This window comes from Geotrypetes seraphini, chromosome 7 (assembly GCF_902459505.1).
Source record: "Geotrypetes seraphini chromosome 7, aGeoSer1.1, whole genome shotgun sequence".
NCBI lineage: Eukaryota > Metazoa > Chordata > Amphibia > Gymnophiona > Dermophiidae > Geotrypetes > Geotrypetes seraphini.
In genome coordinates, this window is record NC_047090.1 from 19,649,744 (window position 1) to 19,671,226 (window position 21,483).

Below are 21,483 nucleotides of genomic sequence, written 5' to 3' on the forward strand. Positions count from 1 at the left end.
GGAGGGCATTCCAGGTGTCAACCACTCTCTGAGTGAAGCAGAACTTCCTGACATTAGTCCTGAACCTGTCCCCCCTTAGCTTCATTTCATGTCCTCTAGTCCGTGTCAAATTGGACAGTGTAAATAATCTTCTCTGCTCTATTTTGTCGATTCCTTTCAGTATTTTGAAGGTCTCGATCATATCCCCACGCATTCTCCTTTTCTCAAGGGAGAACAATCCTAGTGTTATAAGTCTATCCTCATATTCCAGTCTCTCCATACCCTTCACCAGTTTTGTTGCTCGTCTGGTGCTGATGATCTGAATTTCATTCAAAGAAAGAGAACTGGGTAGGAGGAGCAAAATAATGTGTTGTACTCATTCACTGAGACCATAAGAATAAATATTTGTGTATGAAAATACTGGATTCTCAGCTACCGTGCACACTAGAACATTTATATCATTGTATGTAATATGCTTTGGTTGAACCACAGAAAGGTGATAGTTCAAGAATATAATAATAATGATAGCCTTACTCCTTACCCCTCACTTTTACACAGCTAAAATGCAGATGGGATTTTATCTGAAGGAGAATCCATGGCAGCAGAAGCCCCTTACTTTCTGCTATGGGGAATCGGCTTTGCCCTCTCCCCCACCTGCATAGCTAAACATAAAAGTTTCAAGTTTCAAGTTTATTATATTATTTGATTAAACGCTTTTCAAAATACAAAGCGTTTTACAAAGAAATAAAATTAAATTTCTAAAATCACAAATACATTAGAATTAAAATTAACTATTTTAAATTAAAAACAAACTGGGGTAAACAATCCACACGAGACAATGGGAAAGGAGGAAGAAAGAAAAAAAAATACAATTTGTAAAAAAAAAAAAAAAAGGAATCAGGTTTGGTTAGTACATAGGGAAAGTATGAAGAGAAGGAGAGAAAGGAGAAAAAAAAAAAATTAATAATAATTTTTTTTTTTTTTTTGAGAACTAGAAGAACTAAAAAGAAGGAGAAAATAATCTGAATTTGATGAAGAAAGAAGAAATTCGGAATTAATCATAAAATTAAACTTTTAGTTAAAAGCTTCTTTGAAAAGAAGACATTTTAAACTATTCTTGAATTTTTTCAAATCTTGTTCAAGCCGTAAATATAGAGGGAGTGAGTTCCAAATAGATGGGGCAGTAACTGAAAAGATCAGGTCACGGCGAGTACCAATGATTTTTAATGAGGGAACATAAAGGGTAGCTTGAGAGGAAGATCTAAGAACTCTTGACGAACTATAAGGAATCAGGAGCCTATCTATAAATGCAGGAGTATTATTTTTAATTGTTTTAAAAACTAAAAGAGCTATTTTATAAGTTATTCTGTATGAAATAAGCAACCAATGAGCGTTTTGAAGCAGAGGCGTGACATGATCAAATTTATTAGAACCTGAAATAACCTTTATAGCGGTGTTTTGTATGATTTGGAGGCGCCTTATATCCTTGAGATAAGCCCCCTTTAATAAGGAATTGCAGTAGTCTAATTTTGAAATTACTAGTGAGTGAATTAACGTATTGATAGAAAGTGAATCGAGAATTGGAACCAACGAACGAATCATTCTTAATCTAAAACAGTGATGGAGACATTTCTTTGTCCAAAGCAGGGTGCAGGAATATTACGGTTATCACTATCCCTGGTACAAAGACAAACCATAATTTTCTCCCTTACTTACCCCCAGATAGCAAACATAAACTTCTCCTCTAGCAAGGGAGGCCTACCAAGAGCCCATGAAAGGTAAATGGATTCCACCATTTCTCTACATCTTTTCTCCCCTCACTCCAGGTCCTTCCTCTTTCTCCATCATTCTATAGAGACAAGAAGGTTATGCCCTGAGGGGAGCAATCAACAGAAGACAATAGTAAACCCAAAGACTAACGGCCTCTTTAACAAAGCTGCGCTGCATTAAAGGCCCCGAAGCCCAAAGAGATTTAAAGGGCTTCAGGATTTCCCCAATGAATATGTATGAGATCTATTAATGTAAATCATATTTATTAAATTTCAAATACAAACAAAATAGTAAAAAAAAATCATTTCAAATACAAGAAGAAAACCAAAAGTTACAGAGTTAATATATAATAAACATTATCACTAAAAGCAAATATACCCAATTCCCTCCCCTTTTTCCCCATTTTAGAACTGTAATTACTTATTAAATAATATGCGGCTGTGAGAATGTGGTGTTAATGTATCTAAATAAGGTTGCCAAATAGTAAAAAATTGCCTTCCCTGTCTAGAGATCCTGAAAACCCGACTGGATTGCGGCCCTCCAGGAGGGACTTTAACACCCCTGCTGTCAAAAGACTCCCTCTCCTCCTCCTCCTCCTTTCTGTCTACTTAATTCTTCTTCTTTTGCCTATCACTTGAATTGTACATGGCCTTGAACCTAGATCTGCTTTCATTGGGGAAATCCTGAAAACCCGACTGGATTGCGCCCGAGATCCCTGGGTAACATTTCCACAGTGCTACTGTTTTGCATTAATTGCTATTCTTATGGAAGTGGTGCATTCAAATAGCGAGTGTAACCTAATCTGTCTTGGTCAATTGGTATCCTCCAGCTCCTCCTCCTTCTCCCTCCCTCCTCCCCCCCTCTCGTGCATCTGGTCTTGCAGTGGCCGTGGCCACACTGACACAGGACGTGCCTTTGAGGAGCTCTCGCGTCAGAGGTGCGAGGCGCCAGCACCCGAATGGATCTTCAGTCGCAGGTTTCACGGCTGTCAAGTCGCAGCGGCTGAAAAGGAGTCGCATGGCAAGGTCGTCCCTGGGCATCGCCAACCCCGCACGAGGCGACGAGCCAGGCATCCGCAGCAGCCGAGGCTGGATAGGAGCCGGAGCTGATGGCCGAGCACAGCCGGGTCCTGGAAGCAATGACTAAGGGAGCGGATCCAGGGAGGAAGGAAGCGACTTACCGACAGCTGCAGTGCCCCGGAGCCGCCGGACCACTTAGGCAAGCTTTTTTTGTTTTTCACTCAAGGCTCCCTGCTTACCTGATATGATCGGTCGCCCTGTGCTAAACCATTGCAATGTGGGGTTAGAAAGTTCTGTTTGCTTGGCTTCGCTGGAAGCCAGCAGGTGAGAGCTTTGGCCAGTATCACCAGGGCCCCTAAATCGTGCAAAAGGATAGGGAGAAAAGGGCTGGCAGATCTCAGTTGCTCATTCAATGAGTCCCGTCAAAAAAAGCCTGTCCAGGCATCTTTCCAAGGTTTGACAATTGCTGGGGGAGGGGGGGGGGTGTTAAGAAAAGGATGACATTACAGAACACAAGATGAGTCTGACCCTTCCTTCTCCCCCACGCCAGTTCTTTCTTTGACATAGACCAGGGGTAGGCAATTCCGGTCCTCGAGAGCCAGAGCCAGGTCAGGTTTTCAGGATATCCACAATGAATATGTATGAGATGGATTTGCATGCACTGCCTCCTTGAGATGCAAATCTATCTCATGCATATTTATTGTGGATTTCCTGAAAACCTGACCTGGCTCTGGCTCTCAAGGACCGGAATTGCCTACCCCTGACATAGACCAAGACCCTTCATTTTCTGGCAGTCTGTGCGCTTATGCCTGTTTATGCGGGACCGAAGACATGTACTGGGGCGAGAGTGTATAATTTTATATTGGTTCTCTACACCAGAGGTTCCCAACCCTGTCCTGGAGGATCATCAGGCCAATCGGGTTTTCGGGATAGCCCTAATGAATATGCATTGAGCAGATTTGCATGCCTCTCACTTCCATTATATGCAAATCTCTCTCATGCATATTCATTAGGGCTAGCCTGAAAACCCGATTGGTCTGGTGGTCCTCCAGGACAGGGTTGGGAACCATTGCTCTATACAGCATGCTGTTGCGGAGGCAGCCTCTCTATTGCTTGTGTGGGTAGAATTGTGAGTTTTTGCAAAATGCTGGGTTTTTTGTTTTGTTTTTTTAATCTTGGAAATTTGACCTTAGCTTTAATAACAAGTTCTTAATTGACTGGAAATGGATCCTGGCTGAGGTCTGGCAGGCTTGATGAGCGACCAGTGCGTACTCCTAGCCCCAGGCACATACTGTTCGGGATCTGGTCCAGGATCTCTAATTATTATAATAATTGCTGCTTTTCCGAAATGGATCGGTCAGTTGCCCTCGGCAAACAGCAGAGAATCCCATTCACATTTTCAAGTAAAATACATTTGGCTTCTGCTAACAAGAGCGACGGTTTAATAAACAGTTTTAAAGGAATACTTTTATTCTACTGAATTTGAAAGAAACATTTACCTGATTCTTTGTCGATGGCAAATTCCCTCATCCTACCATCTGAGGACAGTACTAAAGCATCCCTGGACTTTTGAGTGCTCCAACTTCGCTTGGAATAGAACAGGCTTTAAACTAAGAGAAAGGGGAAAGCCGACAGTCGACCTAGCGTCGATGATTCGGAAGAAGGTATCCCGTGAAGATACTGAGGGGAAAAAAGACAGGGAAGAAACAAGAGACAAATTACAGGAGTCAACTAACCCAGAAGAGGAGGTTAGAAAGATTGTAGCAAAAGAGAAGACACCAAAGACTGAAGCACAGGGAAAAGAAATGAAGACAACAAAATGCCAGGATCTAAACTGCATATATACTAATGCAAGGAGTTTAAGTAACAAAATAGGGGAACTAGAAGCCATGGCCAATGCAGAGGACATAGACATCATTGGAATCTCTGAAACGTGGTGGAATGAGGAAAACAAATGGGATACAGCACTGCCGGGGTACAAGCTCTATCGCCGGGATAGGTCAGGTCAGAAAGGAGGAGGAATAGCCCTATACGTAAAAGAAAGCATACAATCGACAAGAATGGACACAGCGGAGATGATCAACAAACTGGAATCGCTATGGGTTAAAATACCGGGTAGGAAAGGGCATGAAATAAAGATGGGCCTATACTATCGTCCACCCGGGCAAACCGGAGATAGCGATAAAGAAATGGATGCCGAGATGAAGCGAGAATGCAAAAGCGGTTACACAGTTGTTATGGGAGACTTCAACTATCCTGGGATAGACTGGAGTCTTGGAAGCTCAAGATGCGCTAGGGAGACAGAATTCCTGGAGGCTATACAAGATTGCTTCATGGAGCAGCTTGTTAGAGAACCGACGAGAGGAAATGCCACTCTGGATTTAATCCTAAATGGACTAAGGGGACCTGCAAAGGAAGTGAAAGTAGTGGGACCGTTGGGAAACAGTGATCATAATATGATCAAGTTCAAGGTTGAAGTAGGCATACCGAACGGAAAGAGAACCATAGCGACATCTTTCAACTTCAGGAAAGGAAACTATGAAGCAATGAGGGAAATGGTAAGGAAGAAACTTAGGAACACTTCCAAAAAATGGCAAACAGTAGAACATGCCTGGTCTTTTTTCAAAGACACGGTGAGCGAGGCACAAAATCTGCACATCCCCAGATTCAGAAAGGGGTGCAAAAAGGGTCGAACAAAAGACCCAGTATGGATGACTAAAATAGTGAAGGAAGCGATAGGCAATAAGAAAAATTCATTCAGGAAATGGAAAAAGGACAAAACTGAAGGGAACCATAAGGAGCACAGGAAGTATCAAAAAGAATGTCACCGTGTGGTTCGAAAAGCCAAAAGAGAGTATGAAGAGAGGCTAGCCAGGGAGGCACGAAATTTCAAACCGTTCTTCAGATATGTTAAAGGGAAACAGCCAGCTAGGGAGGAGGTGGGACCGCTGGACGAAGGAGACAAGAAGGGAGCGGTGAAGGAGGAGAAAGAAGTCGCAGAAAGACTCAACATGTTCTTCTCGTCTGTATTTACAAACGAAGACACAACCTACATACCGGAACCTGAACAAATCTTCAATGGAAATCAAGCAGAAAAATTAACATCCATGGAAGTGAGCCTTGATGATGTACATAGGCAGATAGAAAAACTTAAAACTGACAAATCCCCGGGTCCGGACGGAATCCATCCCAGGGTTCTGAAGGAATTAAAGGAGGAGATAGCGAAACTACTGCAGCAAATTTGCAACCTATCCTTGAAAACAGGCATGATCCCGGAGGATTGGAAGATAGCCAATGTCACGCCCATCTTTAAAAAGGGATCAAGAGGTGACCCGGGAAACTACAGACCAGTGAGTTTGACCTCGGTTCCGGGGAAACTGGCGGAAACACTGATTAAAGAACACATCGATGAACATCTGGAAAGAAACGAACTTTTGAAAACAACCCAACATGGTTTCTGCAGGGGGAGATCGTGCCTAACGAACTTATTGCACTTCTTCGAAGGTATTAACAAACGGATGGACAGAGGAGACCCCATAGACATTATATACCTTGATTTCCAAAAAGCCTTTGACAAGGTGCCTCACGAACGTCTACTCCGGAAACTGAAGAACCATGGAGTGGACGGAGACGTACATAGATGGATCAGAAACTGGTTGGCGGGTAGGAAACAGAGGGTAGGGGTGAAAGGCCACTACTCGGACTGGATGAGGGTCACGAGTGGTGTTCCGCAGGGCTCAGTGCTCGGGCCGCTGTTATTTAATATATTCATAAATGATCTAGAAACAGGCACGAAGTGTGAGATAATAAAATTTGCGGACGATACAAAACTATTTAGTGGAGCTGGGACTAAAGAGGAATGTGAAGAATTGCAAAGGGACTTGAACAAATTGGGGGAATGGGCGACGAGATGGCAGATGAAGTTCAACGTTGAGAAATGTAAAGTATTGCATGTTGGAAACAGAAACCCGAGGTACAACTATACGATGGGAGGGATATTATTGAATGAGAGCAACCAAGAAAGGGACTTGGGGGTAATGGTGGACATGACAATGAAGCCGACGGCACAGTGCGCAACAGCCGCTAAGAAAGAAAATAGAATGCTAGGCATAATCAAGAAGGGTATTACAACAAGGACAAAAGAAGTTATCCTGCCATTGTATCGGGCGATGGTGCGCCCGCATCTGGAATACTGCGTCCAATATTGGTCTCCGTACCTTAGGAAGGATATGGCGTTACTCGAGAGGGTTCAGAGGAGAGCGACACGCTTGATAAAAGGGATGGAAAACCTCTCATACGCTGAGAGATTGGAGAAACTGGGTCTCTTTTCCCTGGAGAAGAGGAGACTTAGAGGGGATATGATAGAGACTTATAAGATCATGAAGGGCATAGAGAGAGTAGAGAAGGACAGATTCTTCAAACTTTCGAAAAATAAAAGAACAAGAGGACACTTGGAAAAGTTGAAAGGGGACAGATTTAAAACGAATGCTAGGAAGTTCTTCTTTACCCAACGAGTGGTGGACACCTGGAATGCGCTTCCAGAGGGCGTAATAGGGCAGAGTACAGTACAGGGGTTTAAGAAAGGATTGGACATTTTCCTGCTGGAAAAGGGGATAGAAGGGTATAGATAGAGGATTACTGCACAGGTCCTGGACCTGTTGGGCCACCGCGTGTGCGGACTGCTGGGCACGATGGACCTCTGGTCTGACCCAGCAGAGGCATTGCTTATGTTCTTATGTTCTTATGTTCTTATTAGAGAATAGATAACCGCGGTAAACCATCTTCATGTCATTCTTTAAGGAGAGAGGGAAAAATCAGAGTATGAATGGGCCCAGCCACTGACCCGCAAGCTTTGCTTTGAAGAATGCTGGTGTAGAAGGACTGAGGTTGAGATAAACACTAGAAAATGACATGGGATTATTTCCCGCGGTTATCCGCGGGGACGGGGACGGTGATGAATTTTGTCACCGTGTCATTCTCTACTTTCTATGTTTCTTTTTCTTTCTTCTGAATTCATAGGCAGCAGAATGGGGTGGTCCAAGAGGCATGACCCTATCAATATTTTCCCCAAAACATTTTCAGCATGGGGGAGGGACTGCAGATTAGCTTGGCCCCTCCAATCAAATAAATGGTCTGCCATCCCTGTCTGCATGTACAGTAAAACCTTGGTTTATGAGCATAATTTGTTCGGAAAACATACTTGTAATCCAAAACAATCGTTTATCAAAGCGAATTTCCCCATAAGAAATAATGGAAACTCCACCACCTAAAAACTTTAATACAAAATACTGTATGTATTCGTATTGCAAGACCTTGCTTGTTTATCAAGTTAAAATTTAATAAAATGTTTTACTTGTCTTCCAAAGCACTTGCAATCCAAGGTTTTGCTGTATAGTACTTTTATTCATGCCACTGAGGTGGTATCTTCACAGAATAAAAGACTGTCTTCAGGAAAAGGAGCCAAATTTTATGTTGGCTCCCTGTACATCAGCTTATCCTCAGAGAAGGCAGCAGGTTTATAGTAATTGACATTTCTTGCAGAGAGCAGGAGAACTTCCTCCTTCCAGCTCCCATCCAAATTAAAGGTTATCCCAGGACAAGCAGGCAGCTATTCTTGACTGATGGGTGACGGCACCGACGGAGCCCCGGTACGGACAATTTTAGAGTGATTGCACTCTAAGAACTTGGAAAGTTCTGGTAGGCCGCACCGCGCACGCGCGAGTGCCTTCCCGCCCGACAGAGGCGCGCGGTCCCCAGTTTCTTAGTTTCCGCGGAGCTAAGAAGACGCGTCTCTCTCAACGGCTGTTGTGAGAGGATTTTTTTGTGACTTCCCGCTCGCGTAAACTTTTTGAGGAATCTTATTTCCTTCCCTTTTTTCTTTATTTTCTTTCTTAAAAAAAAAAAAAAAAAAACACTTTGTTTTTTTGCCTGTTTTTTCGGCCTTGCCCCGGCGGGGCCTTTAGCCACCATCGAGGCCTCGGCCTTCGATTTGGCTGAAGCCGTTTTTACATTCATGCCCCCACAACCCGGCTTCAAAAAGTGCCAGCGGTGTGCACGACCAATTTCACTGACTGATCCTCATAATTGGTGTCTCCAGTGTCTTGGTCCCGACCATCGAGCGTCAACCTGCACCCGCTGTGCAACTTTAAAAAAGAGAACTCTTAAAAATCGAGAGATTCAACAAAAATTATTGTTTGGTGCCGAGATGTCTGATTCTACACCGGCACCGACATCGGCACCGGCGCAGTCGGCACCCACATCATCGACACCACGCGATACCGCGGCGGTGTCGACTCCAGGTAAGCCGGCTAAGAAGCCTTCCCCGTTGGAGCGTCCTCCGGTCTCGATGGCAGCGAGTCCAATTCTGCCGACCTCGAGGCGCCCACGGAAGCGCTCCGCTCCAATAGAGGTGAGCCCCTCGACATCGGGGTCCTCATCCTCGGAGCGTAGAGCGGCACCGCAGGTACCATTAAAGAAAAAGACGGTACCGGTGCCTTCCCTTGAGGAGCGTATAGCTGCTGTTCTGAAGGCACAACTTAAAGAACAGCTACAGCACCTCCTACCTCCAGCCCTGGCATCGAATTTACCGGTACCAGTCCGGTCTGAGCCACCGGTACCGATAGTAGACCGTCCTATTTTATCGACGTCCACTTTATCGGTACCGGTACAGTCGGTTTCCTCGGTCTCCATGCCGATTCTGGCGCCGGAGCCGAGAGCTCACCATCAAGCTGTACAGACTTCGGCTCCGGTGCGTACTGTAGCATCTCCCGGTACCGAATCAGGCAGGTCGGGGAAGTCTCTTCACAAGTCCCGACATTTAGAGCCTTCCACTCCAGAGTCTCGAGACCGGAGTTTTCAGGTTCGAGACCCTGACTTATGGGGTGACTCGGAGGATCCTCTTCTTTCGGAGGGAGAATGCTCTTCTGGTGATGAGGACCCGTCTGTTTTAGGAGCCTCCTCTAAACCAGAAGTGTCTTCCTTTTCTTCATTTTTGAAGGAAATGTGTGATGCTCTCTCCATTCCTTTGGAGGCTGAGTCAAAGAAATCCAAGGCTTTCCTTGATGCCTTGGACTTTGACCAGCCTCCAAAGGAATACCTTAAACTACCTCTCCATGATATATTGAGAGAGACGTTTTATAAGAATCTGGAATCTCCTTTAACTATCCCTGGAGCTCCTAGAAAGTTGGATTCCTTATATAAAGTCATTCCTATTCCTGGGTTTGACAAGCCCCAATTACCTCATGAGTCCCTTTTAGTTGAATCCACTTTAAAAAAGTCCAAAGGAGCTAGTGTATATGCCTCAGTCCCTCCTGGCAGAGAGGGCAAATCTATGGACAAGTTTGGTAAAAGGCTATACCAAAATGCTATGTTAGCAAATCGATCAGGAAATTATGCATTCCATTTCTCTTTTTATCTTAAGCACCTAATACAAAATCTCACTGCTTTTGAGAAATATCTTCCTGATAGGAAAAAGTCTGCTTTTCACCACACTTGTTCATCTCTTTTACAGCTTCGAAAATTCATGGTAAGATCTATCTATGATACTTTCGAGCTGACCTCCAGAGCCACTGCCATGTCAGTGGCCATGCGAAGGCTAGCCTGGCTTCGTGTTTCAGAATTGGACGTTAATCACCAGGATAGGCTAGCCAATACACCTTGCTTAGGGGATGAGCTGTTTGGAGATTCCATGGACTCCACTACCCAGAAATTATCAGCTCATGAGACCAGATGGGACACGCTTCTTAAACCTAAGAAGCCTCCACCAACCAGGCCTTTTCGTCCACAATCAACCTACCAACGTAGATTTGTGGCTCGTCCTCTGCCTCAAACTGCACAACAACCTAGGCGTCAGAGGCAACAGCGTCCAGCTGCTAGACAACCTCAGCAACAACAGCAGGTAAAAGCTACGCCTGCACAAAAGTCTACCCAACCCTTTTGACTTGGTTCTCCAGAACATAGCCAGTCTTCTCCCTCCTACTCAACTTCCACAGCCTATAGGAGGACGCCTTTCTTATTTCATAAGCCGTTGGGAACTTATCACGTCAGATCAGTGGGTTCTGAACATCATCCACCACGGCTACTCTCTCAACTTTCAGACTCTACCTCCTCCAAGTCAACCAAAAGAGTCTGCTTCGCACACTCAGTCTTTCCTTCTTCTCCAGGAGGTTCAATCCCTTCTCCTTTTGAACGCCATAGAGGAGGTTCCTCTAGATCAAAAGGGACAGGGATTCTACTCCCGTTACTTTTTAGTCCCTAAAAAAACAGGAGATCTCAGACCCATTCTAGATCTTCGCGATCTCAACAAATGTTTGGTCAAAGAAAAGTTCAAAATGCTCTCTCTAGCCACTCTTTATCCTCTTCTAAATCAAGGCGACTGGCTATGTTCTCTCGATCTCAAAGAAGCATACACTCATATACCGGTCAATCTGGCCTCCAGACAATACCTACGCTTCATGATCAATCGTTGTCATTACCAATACAAGGTGCTACCCTTCGGTCTTGCCTCCTCTCCGAGAGTATTCACCAAATGTCTGATTGTGGTGGCTGCCTTCCTGCGTTCTCACCACCTTCAGGTCTTTCCTTACCTAGACGATTGGTTGATAAAGGCCAATTCATCTCAGACTGTTCTCCTGGCCACCAACCAAACCATCAGGTTTCTTCAACTTCTGGGGTTCGAGATCAATCTACCCAAATCTCATCTCATCCCCACTCAGAGACTTCAATTCATAGGAGCTGTCTTAGACACAATCCTCATGAGAGCGTTCCTGCCGTCCAATCGTCTTCAAACGCTTCACTCTCTATGTCAGCAGGTGCTTCCACAGCGTTCCATCACAGCAAAGCAAATGATGGTTCTCTTGGGTCACATGGCCTCTACAGTTCATGTCACGCCTCTGGCACGTCTTCACCTGCGCACTCCTCAATGGACACTAGCTACCCAGTGGTCCCAAGCGACGGATCCTTGCTCACGTCACATATCTGTGACATCATCTCTTCGTCAGTCTCTACAATGGTGGTTGGTATCCTCAAATCTGTCCAGAGGTCTTCTGTTCCATCAACCTCCTCATCAACTAGTCATCACCACCGATGCCTCCCCTTATGCATGGGGAGCTCATCTGAACGAGTTCCAAACTCAAGGTCTTTGGACTACCCAGGAAAAGAAGCGTCACATCAATTTCCTGGAACTCAGAGCGATGTTTTATGCCCTCAAGGCCTTCCAGCATCTTCTCTTTCCTCAAGTGGTCCTGTTATGCACAGACAATCAAGTTGCGATGTACTACATCAACAAACAGGGTGGGACGGGCTCCCGCCTCTTATGCCAGGAAGCCCAAAAGATCTGGACTTGGGCCATAAATCACCATCTATTCCTGAAAGCTATTTACATTCAGGGGGAGGAGAATTCCTTAGCGGACAAGCTCAGCAGAGTTCTCCAACCTCACGAATGGACAATCGATCCTGTAACTCTACAATCCATCTTCGCTCAATGGGGCACCCCTCAGATAGACCTCTTTGCAGCTCCTCACAATCATCAGCTGCCCCTATTCTGCTCCAGACTCTACTCACCTCACCGTCTGGCAGCGGATGCTTTTCTCCTCGATTGGTCCAATCTGTTCCTGTACGCTTTCCCTCCTCTGCCTCTCATGTTGAGAACCTTGTTCAAGCTCAAGAGGGATCAAGCAACCATGATTCTGATTGCTCCGAGGTGGCCCAGGCAACATTGGTTCTCCCTTCTACTTCAACTCAGTTCCAGGGAACCTTTTCTTCTGCCTCTGTATCCTTCTCTGCTTACTCAGCATCAGGAAACTCTTCTACACCCCAACCTACAGTCTCTGCACCTGACAGCTTGGTATCTCTCGGGCTGACTTCTCATGATACTCTCTTGTCTCAGCCTGTTCGTTCAATTCTGGATGCCTCCAGGAAACCGGCCACTCTTCAATGTTACCATCAGAAGTGGACACGGTTTTCTTCATGGTGTCTTCTTCATCATTATGATCCCACTTCCCTTGCAGTGGAGACATTGTTGGATTATCTCCTTTCTTTGTCAAACTCTGGCCTCAAGTCCACTTCAATCAGAGTCCATCTTAGTGCTATAGCAGCTTTTCATGAGCCAATCCATGGAAAACTCCTCTCAGCTCATCCCTTAGTGTCCAGGTTCATGCGGGGTCTTTTTAATGTGAAACCACCTCTTAAAGCCCCTCCTGTTGTCTGGGATCTTAATGTAGTTCTTTCCGCTTTAATGAAGCCTCCATTTGAACCCTTGGCTACTGCTTCTTTCAAGTTTCTCACTTGGAAGGTGCTTTTTCTTATTGCTCTTACCTCTGCCAGGAGGGTCAGTGAGCTCCATGCACTAGTGTCGGATCCACCTTTTACGGTCTTTCATCATGACAAGGTGGTTCTGCGTACTCATCCAAAGTTTCTCCCAAAGGTTGTCTCTGAATTCCATCTCAACCAATCCATTGTTCTGCCTGTCTTTTTTCCAAAACCTCACTCTCATTCTGGTGAACAGGCTTTACATACTTTGGACTGTAAGAGGGCTCTGGCTTACTATTTAGACCGTACTAAGCCTCACAGATCGTTCCCTCAACTCTTTCTGTCCTTTGATCCAAATAAATTGGGACGTCCTGTTTCTAAACGTACGTTGTCTAATTGGCTGGCAGCGTGCATTTCATTCTGTTATGCTCAGACCGGACTGCCACTGGAAGGTTCTGTCACAGCCCATAAAGTCCGAGCTATGGCAGCATCTGTAGCTTTCCTCCGGTCCACGCCCATTGAGGAAATCTGCAAAGCTGCCACTTGGTCCTCAGTTCATACTTTTACATCTCATTATTGTCTGGACACATTTTCCAGACGGGATGGACACTTCGGCCAATCTGTTTTGCACAATTTGTTTTCCTAATGGCCAACCTTCCCTCCATCCCTCTTTTTGTTAGCTTGGAGGTCACCCATCAGTCAAGAATAGCTGCCTGCTTGTCCTGGGATAAAGCACAGTTACTTACCGTAACAGGTGTTATCCAGGGACAGCAGGCAGATATTCTTGCGTCCCTCCCACCTCCCCGGGTTGGCTTCTTAGCTGGCTTATCATAACTGGGGACCGCGCGCCTCTGTCGGGCGGGAAGGCACTCGCGCGTGCGCGGTGCGGCCTACCAGAACTTTCCAAGTTCTTAGAGTGCAATCACTCTAAAATTGTCCGTACCGGGGCTCCGTCGGTGCCGTCACCCATCAGTCAAGAATATCTGCCTGCTGTCCCTGGATAACACCTGTTACGGTAAGTAACTGTGCTTTCTTGCACCTAAAGATTAAAGCAGCAGGCTTAAAAACCAGGGAAGCCAAAATACAAGTCCCACTGTAAGGCCTCTTCGAAAAAGAAAATTCTATTGAATCTGGGTAGGCTGGGCTCACCGTGACCTATATCTGAAAGAAAAAGCCTGAGCTGAAGCCCTTCCTTGGAAGACTCATTTGTAGAATGAAAGCTACAAAAAAGTGGTATTCAAGTCCCGATCCCTTTCCTTTCCCCACCTAGTGAGGTGAGGAATGGGATGCTCTGTCTGGCTGTACGAGGGGCCTCTGTGCTGGTTAAGCTATTTTAATATATTTATGCATGTTTGACCAAAAGTATATCAATGCTAATCTTTTTTTAAACCAATGAGAAATATATTCTAATCTAAGTCAAGAAATTCCTTCTTTGCTAGAATACAATAGTCTATTGTGGGTTGTTGGTTTTTTTTTGGGGGGGGCATAGTTCCTCCCTTCTCTACCTTTCTTCCATATTGGTTTGACCTAATACTGGGATTCTGGCACCATCCGTTTTCATTCACAGTTATCTTGGGGACCCTCCCCCCCCCCCCCATGTTTTAATAGACCCACCTCCCCACTGTACAAGAGTCTGCTCATTGTGAAAATACATATGTTCTCCTATTTTGTGTCCCCTGCAGTCACTGCAGTGAGTCCTCAGCTAGAGCTCTTTCATGAACTCTGCCCCAGCCCCAGGGACTGTGAATAACTCAGCCCCAGTCAACCAGAGGAACAGAAAACTAGAGCCAGAAATTGAACCAAGGTCCTTCTAATAATTCCTCCCAGATTTTAATGTTATAGGAAAGGGAGAGGGCATGGTTGTAGTTTTTCTTACTTATCTGCTTTCACCCTATTGAGTCTAGGTTCCTTAGGGTGCTGATTACTTCAGAAGCTCATGCTGGCATTACACAGATACATAAAGTATGGACAGAAGATGGAGTGTGACTGTAAAAAATATATGAACTCAAATACATCAAAATACACTTCCCCTTATGCATTCATGGTAATAGGGGAACAGCAAGGCATCGAATAGAGAAAACCCGTGAATAACTTTTCGTGTGTTATTTGCGGTTTTTCTGTAAAAAAAAACCCCCAAAAAAAGACACAAAACCATGAATAACCTGACCTGTTCCAGTGAAGAAAGTGCAGCTGGGAGCAGCGATTTCCTGTGATGTAAATTTGGGGGTGGGGACATTGATCGAAAAACCGCAAATAACCGAAACCATGGACCGCGAAAGTGTAAAGGAGAAAGGAGACTAAGGATTAATGCCATCATAAGAAAAAAATAAAGGCAAAAAGCAACCAAGTAGATATTGGATTATTTGATACCTGTGGTTAGAGCAGCATGAGGATGAAGTTGAACCAGTCCTCTGGACACACCCAACCAGGATGCACACAGAGTATGCAAATTTATCTCATGCCTATTCATTGTAAATATTCTGGAACCTGACTGGCTGGGTGTGTCCTGAGGACTGGGTTGAGAACTGCTGACTGAGATGTTTACTGTACGTGAGCCTTTAAGGTCAATTTGTAGTGTTTTTTTCTTCATATTCATGTAGTCCCGAGCATCTTCATCAAGACTTACATGATCTTAGAAGATCATTTTGGTTGTCAGTTTTGTATTCCCCCCCCCCCACACACACACATCTATTTATATTCCACCCCTCCCTCACTCCTTATAGTGAGATCCTGGGCTAGGTTACCCAGGTGCCCCCCAGCCATTCTCAGGAGCTATGAATGAAGCCTCTGCAACATCAGCAAATGTTCTAGAAAGTAGATTGACTCAGAGACTAGGTGGACCCTAAATTGTTCTTATGGGAGCTAGATTTTTCTGGTAAGAATATAGAGTTCTAATACCGCTTCATACTAGGTCTTGATATTTTGTAGAAAATCTATGCTATCCATTGGCCCTTATAAAGGTTTTACACATTGCCATCTAGCTAAGAAAGCCTTCATAATGGTCTGATAACTTCATTTTCTAAGTGGTGATCTTAGAAATTGAACTGACAAACTTCAAGCCGAAACCAAGATTTATTTGGCTAAGGAAAATGATCTGCTAATGCAGTGTTTTTCAACCGCTGTGTTGCCTGGTGTGCCGCAGGGCCGCCATCAGGGCAGTACTACCAGTCCTGCATTCAGGGGCCCGGAGCTGACAGGGGGCCCGAGGCAGGGGCGCCAGTAGCTCGCCAAGGCAAAGTGAGTCGATCACCCAGGACTCACTTTGTCTTGGCGATCTAATCTATCGAGCCGATAAATCTTCTTCTCCCCGACGTCAATTCTGCAGTCGGAGAGGAAGTTCGGGCCAGCCAATCGCTGCCTGGCTGGGCGGAACTTCCTCTCCGATTGCAGAATTGACGTCAGGGAGAGCATGCGTCGGCGTCGGCTTTGGGACCTGTTATCCATTGGTGGGTCCTGTTCCCCGATGGCAGCGGCAGTGGCAGTGGCTTGGGGAACGGCAGGGAGAAAGAAAGAAAGGGGGCAGGCAGGGGAACAGAAGGAAAGAAGAGAAACAGAAAAAAAAGAAAGAAAGGTCAGGGAGAGAGGAAGAAAAAGTTGGGGGAGGGAATGAGGTGTGGAGGAGAGAAAGCATACAGGCTGATAGAAGGGAAGAAAGATTGGATGCACAGTCAGAAGAAGAAAGTGCAACCAGAAATCACCAGACAAGGTAGGAAAAATGATTTTATTTTAAATTTAGCAAAGTGGAGGTAGTATTACCACAGTTTTCAAAGGAATTTGCCCAAATAACTTAATAGTTAACTGGGTAAATTCCCAGAGATGAAAACTTCCCTTCACTTACTATGCACAGTTCTGAATTTATATCTGCTGTCTATATTTTACAATATGGTCACCTTTTACTAAACCGCAATAGCGTTTTTTAGCGCAGGGAGCCTATGAGCGTCAAGAGCAGCGCTGGGCATTCAGCGCAGCTCCCTGCGCTAAAAACTGCTATTGTGGTTTAATAAAAAGGATGGAGGGTATATTGTCTATTTTTGTATGCTATAAAAACCAAATACAGAGAGAGACTGAGAGCTGTTGACGAAGAGCTACGTGTGTGTCTTTCTTCGATTCCAGCCAGAATATCAGCTTTGTGTTCAGCCAAACAGGCCCAGGTTTCGCACTGAATAAAGTATTTTATAATTTTTCACTATTCTGTTTACTTAATATTTCATAATAAAGTAATTATAAAATACTTTCTTTGTGTTTATTTGATTCCTATTCAAGAGAATTACTTTATATATAGTCAATATAGGCACAGAGTTAAATTTTTTAACATTTTCTAATGGTGGTGTGCCTCGTGATTTTTTTCATGAAACAAGTGTGCCTTTGCCCAAAAAAGGTTGAAAAACACTGTGCTAATGAACTGGGACAGTCAGATTTAATGTTTACTTTTACCTTATACTATAGCTAATTTACGCTTTTTATTCCTTCATTGTGTCACTAAGGGCTAGATTCATTAAGCAAACCGATCATGTACCAATTGGTTTGCAACCCGATTTCCCTCTGACCCGATTCACTAACCCAGGGTTGCCCAAGTCCGGTCTTTGAGATCTACTGGCAGGCCAGGTTTTCAGGATATCCACAATGTATACGCATGAGAGAGAGATTTGCGTACCAAGAAGGCAGTGCAGGCAAATCTCTCTCATGCATATGCATTGTGGATATCCTAAAAACCTGGCCTGCCAGTAGATCTCGAGGACCGGACTTGGGCAGCCTTGCACTAACCTGTGTACCGATCCGATTCCGATCCATGCATGCAAATTAGGGAAAAGGCATGCAAAGTAGACAGGGACGCGATTCACTAAACTAAAATCTTGAACACTGACTGGGCTGGCCAATCAACAAGAAGCGACTTCTGGGGACCAGTCGCTCACGGCTTGTCCGACTCCATTCTCCTGCTCATGCCCTGACTCTCCTCCCGCCGCCCTGCTCTCTGCTCCTCTTGCCGCCAGACTCACCCTACTCTCTGCGCCCCTTGCTGCCCGACTCACCCTGCTCTCTGCTCCTCTTGTCGCCCCCAACTCGCCCTGCTCTCTGCTCCTCTTGCTGCTCGACTCTCCTGCCTTTCCCCACATTGCAAGCCCGTGGTTTTAACCCACGTGTTTAAAGCAGGGCTCGCAAAGAAGTTGAAAGGTTTTTAAAAAAAGTTTTAAAAAGAGGCTGCTGCTGCCGTCAGGGATCGAATCGGGCCCCCCCCCCCCCAAAAGAAAGAAACAAACAAAAAAAAACGCAGCAAATGAACACGAACGCATGCGCTGACCATCTACACAGGGAAAGCAGATGGTCTGCGCATGCGTCTGGATCACACAATAGCAATCCGTGTCAACGCATGGGGGCATTCCTCAGATCGCCCTCATTAGAGTATTATTGCTTGAAGAATCTATTGGACCTGCCCGAATCGGACACGGATCGGTCACGATCGGGCAGGTTAGTGAATCTAGCCTTTAGCCCACTGATAAAGAATTGGGAAGGAAGCTGAGAACTCATACCACAGTTGCGTTATTGTACTGTATATTTATTTCTTGTCTGGCATGGGAAAGATTGGACAGTTCTACTTTGGTACTATTTCTGGAGAAAGCTAGTCAAGTTAGGCATTAACTCCCAAATTCTATCTACAGCAACTAAAGTTGCGTGTGCAAATCTGTGTGTATTCCAATTTGCTTGTGCAACTTAATTAGTTAACAAGCCTGTCCATGCTGATAATTGCCAGTTAACAGCAATTACTGGCACTAATTAGAATTTACATGCTCAACATTCTAATCATATTCTATAAAGTGGTGCATGTAAATTCTATTGCATGAATCTCAAAAGGGGGCATGACCAGGAAAGAGCATGGGAGGGTTATGGGCAGTGGCATGCTAAGGGGGTGAGGGGGGCAGTCTGCACCGGGTGCCCGTCCTCCTCTCTGCTCCCCTCCTTCTCCACTACCATACGCGGCTCTTCCCTTTTGAACGTTCGTGCCACGAGCAGCCACCCCCAACCTGTTGCTCACGACAGTGCCGGCTCTTCTTTTGACGTCACTTCCTGGACTTGCGCCTAGAAAGTGAGGGCAGAGGAAGAATCGGCGCTGCCACATGCGGCAGGTTGGGGTTGCTGCTCATGGTGCAAATGTTCCAAAGGTAGGGGGGAAGGAAAGGGGCACGTGTGCATGGCAGGAGGGGATGGAGAAGAAGCGGGTGGGGCTGCAGAAAGGAGGGCGGTAGGGGCGCCACCGCCCCGGGCACCTCTCACCCTTGCCATGCCACTGGTTATGGGTATTCCAAAAATTAGGCGCCCTTTTATAAAATACAATTGATACACACACAATTTGGCACAGGCATCTGTACCAGATTTTCAGGGGCATAAACGACTAAGGCCCTCTTTTACTAAAGTGGGCTAGCCGATTAGCGCACGCTCTAAATGCTAATGCATGCATGTTGGTCTATGGACGCGTTAGTGTTTAGCACGTGCTAATTGTTTAGCGCACCTTAGTAAAAGAGGGGGTAAATTTCAGTTGCACAGACGGGCATTATGTATATTCTATAATAATAATAATAATAACTTTATTCTTATATACCGCCATACCCAGCGAGTTCTAGGCGGTTTACATCACTTAGCAAATGACCTGCATTGACAAGCAGATTTACAACATGTCACAAGCAGATTTACAGTGAATTACAACAATTTACAACAGTCTGCAAAGAAGGGTAGATTTACAACGATTTATCAGAAATTGCAGCTTTGATCGAACTAGACAAAGGATGTAGAGAGTAGGAAAAAGGGAAGGTCTAGTGAAGGAGGAGAGGAGCAGGGGTGGGCGAGGTGTTATGTGGGGTGAGGGGATAATTAAGGGTCGTGTTTGCTGAATAGGTAAGTTTTGAGTAGTTTTCTGAAGGCAAGGTAAGTGGGGGCCTCGAGTATCATTTGGGCTAGCCATGGGTTCAGCTTGGCTGCTTGGAAGGCGAAAGTTTTATCGAAGAATCTTTTGAGATGACAGTGTTTTAGCGAAGGGAAGGCGAACAGTTGAATTCTGCGTGATTTCTTGTTGTTGCAAGAAATCGTAGTTTATAGAATAGCATTAAGGCAGATTTTTTTTGGCATGGAGTTTTAGGTAATACAAACCCCCCCCCCCCCCCCCCAAAGATAAAGGGGATGTAAGTCACCAAGGGAAAAAATATATACAAAAATAGGGGTCAAATACAGGGATTTCCAACCAACAAATAGTTTATTCAGACCAAAAGCTTGAGCAAGAACATTAGTAGCAGAACGAGACTTGGGGGTAATCGTCAGTGAGGACATGAAGTCTGCCAATCAAGTGGAGCAGGCTTCGTCCAAGGCAAGACAAATCATGGGCTGCATACGAAGGGGTTTCGTCAGTCGTAAGGCGGAAGTCATTATGCCATTGTATAGATCCATGGTGAGGCCCCACCTGGAATACTGTGTGCAATTCTGGAGGCCGCATTATCGCAAGGATGTGCTGAGACTGGAGTCGGTGCAAAGAATGGCCACCTGGATGGTCTCGGGACTCAAGGATCTACCATACGAAAAACGGCTTGACAAATTACAGCTATACTCGCTCGAGGAGCGCAGAGAGAGGGGGGACATGATCGAGACGTTCAAGTATCTTACGGGCCGCATCGAGGCGGAGGAAGATATCTTCTTTTTCAAGGGTCCCACGACAACAAGAGGGCATCTGTTGAAAATCAGGGGCGGGAAACTACGAGGTGACACCAGGAAATTCTTTTTCACTGAAAGAGTGGTTGATCGCTGGAATAGTCTTCCACTACAGGTGATTGAGGCCAGCAGCGTGCCTGATTTTAAGGCCAAATGGGATCGGCACATGGGATCTATTCACAGGGCAAAGGTAGGGGAGGGACATTAAGGTGGGCAGACTAGATGGGCCGTGGGCCCTTATCTGCCGTCTATTTCTATGTTTCTATGTTTCTACTTTTGTGTATATATTTTTTCCACTGAGTTTTAGGCTTCATAAATAGAATTTTCCCATAAATCCACATCCTTGTGAATATAAGGATATTTGTCATTTGACATATGGTAAGATAAATGAGATGAGTACAGAGGAGAGGAGATAGTATTGGTTATTTGACTACATTATACTGTACTTGTGGTTGGTGTATTAAGGACATCTGTCTGAAGACTTTTGACTGTAATAAAGACTTGGATGAGGAATTAATTGAAATCTCCCAGTCTGTCCCACTCTTTCTCTCTCTCTCTCTCTTTTGCTTTTCCAATTGCCAGGTCCCATGGTGACCATCATTGAAATAAATCATCCTCTTCAGCATTCACAAAAAACCATAGCAACTAGGACGTCAATGCTACTGGTTGCAAACACCAGGACATCAGTGCTGCTGGTGATGAACACTATCAGTGCTGTTGATTAATACTGCAGCATTAATGTAGCTAGGTACTAGTGTGTATCTTAGTACCACTG

At 45.1% G+C, this 21,483-nt stretch overlaps 1 protein-coding gene across 1 annotated transcript in view; it reads left to right on the forward strand.

Moving 5' to 3' along the window:
- The first annotated feature begins 2,577 nt into the window (after positions 1-2,577).
- GPR19 (G protein-coupled receptor 19) overlaps positions 2,578-21,483 on the forward strand; it is a 52,435-nt gene continuing 33,529 nt past the window's right edge. Inside the window, exon 1 of the mRNA XM_033952745.1 lies at positions 2,578-2,967. Within this exon, the coding sequence (XP_033808636.1) occupies positions 2,858-2,967 (110 nt within the window). The 5' untranslated portion in view covers positions 2,578-2,857. The remainder of the gene's footprint in view (positions 2,968-21,483) is intronic.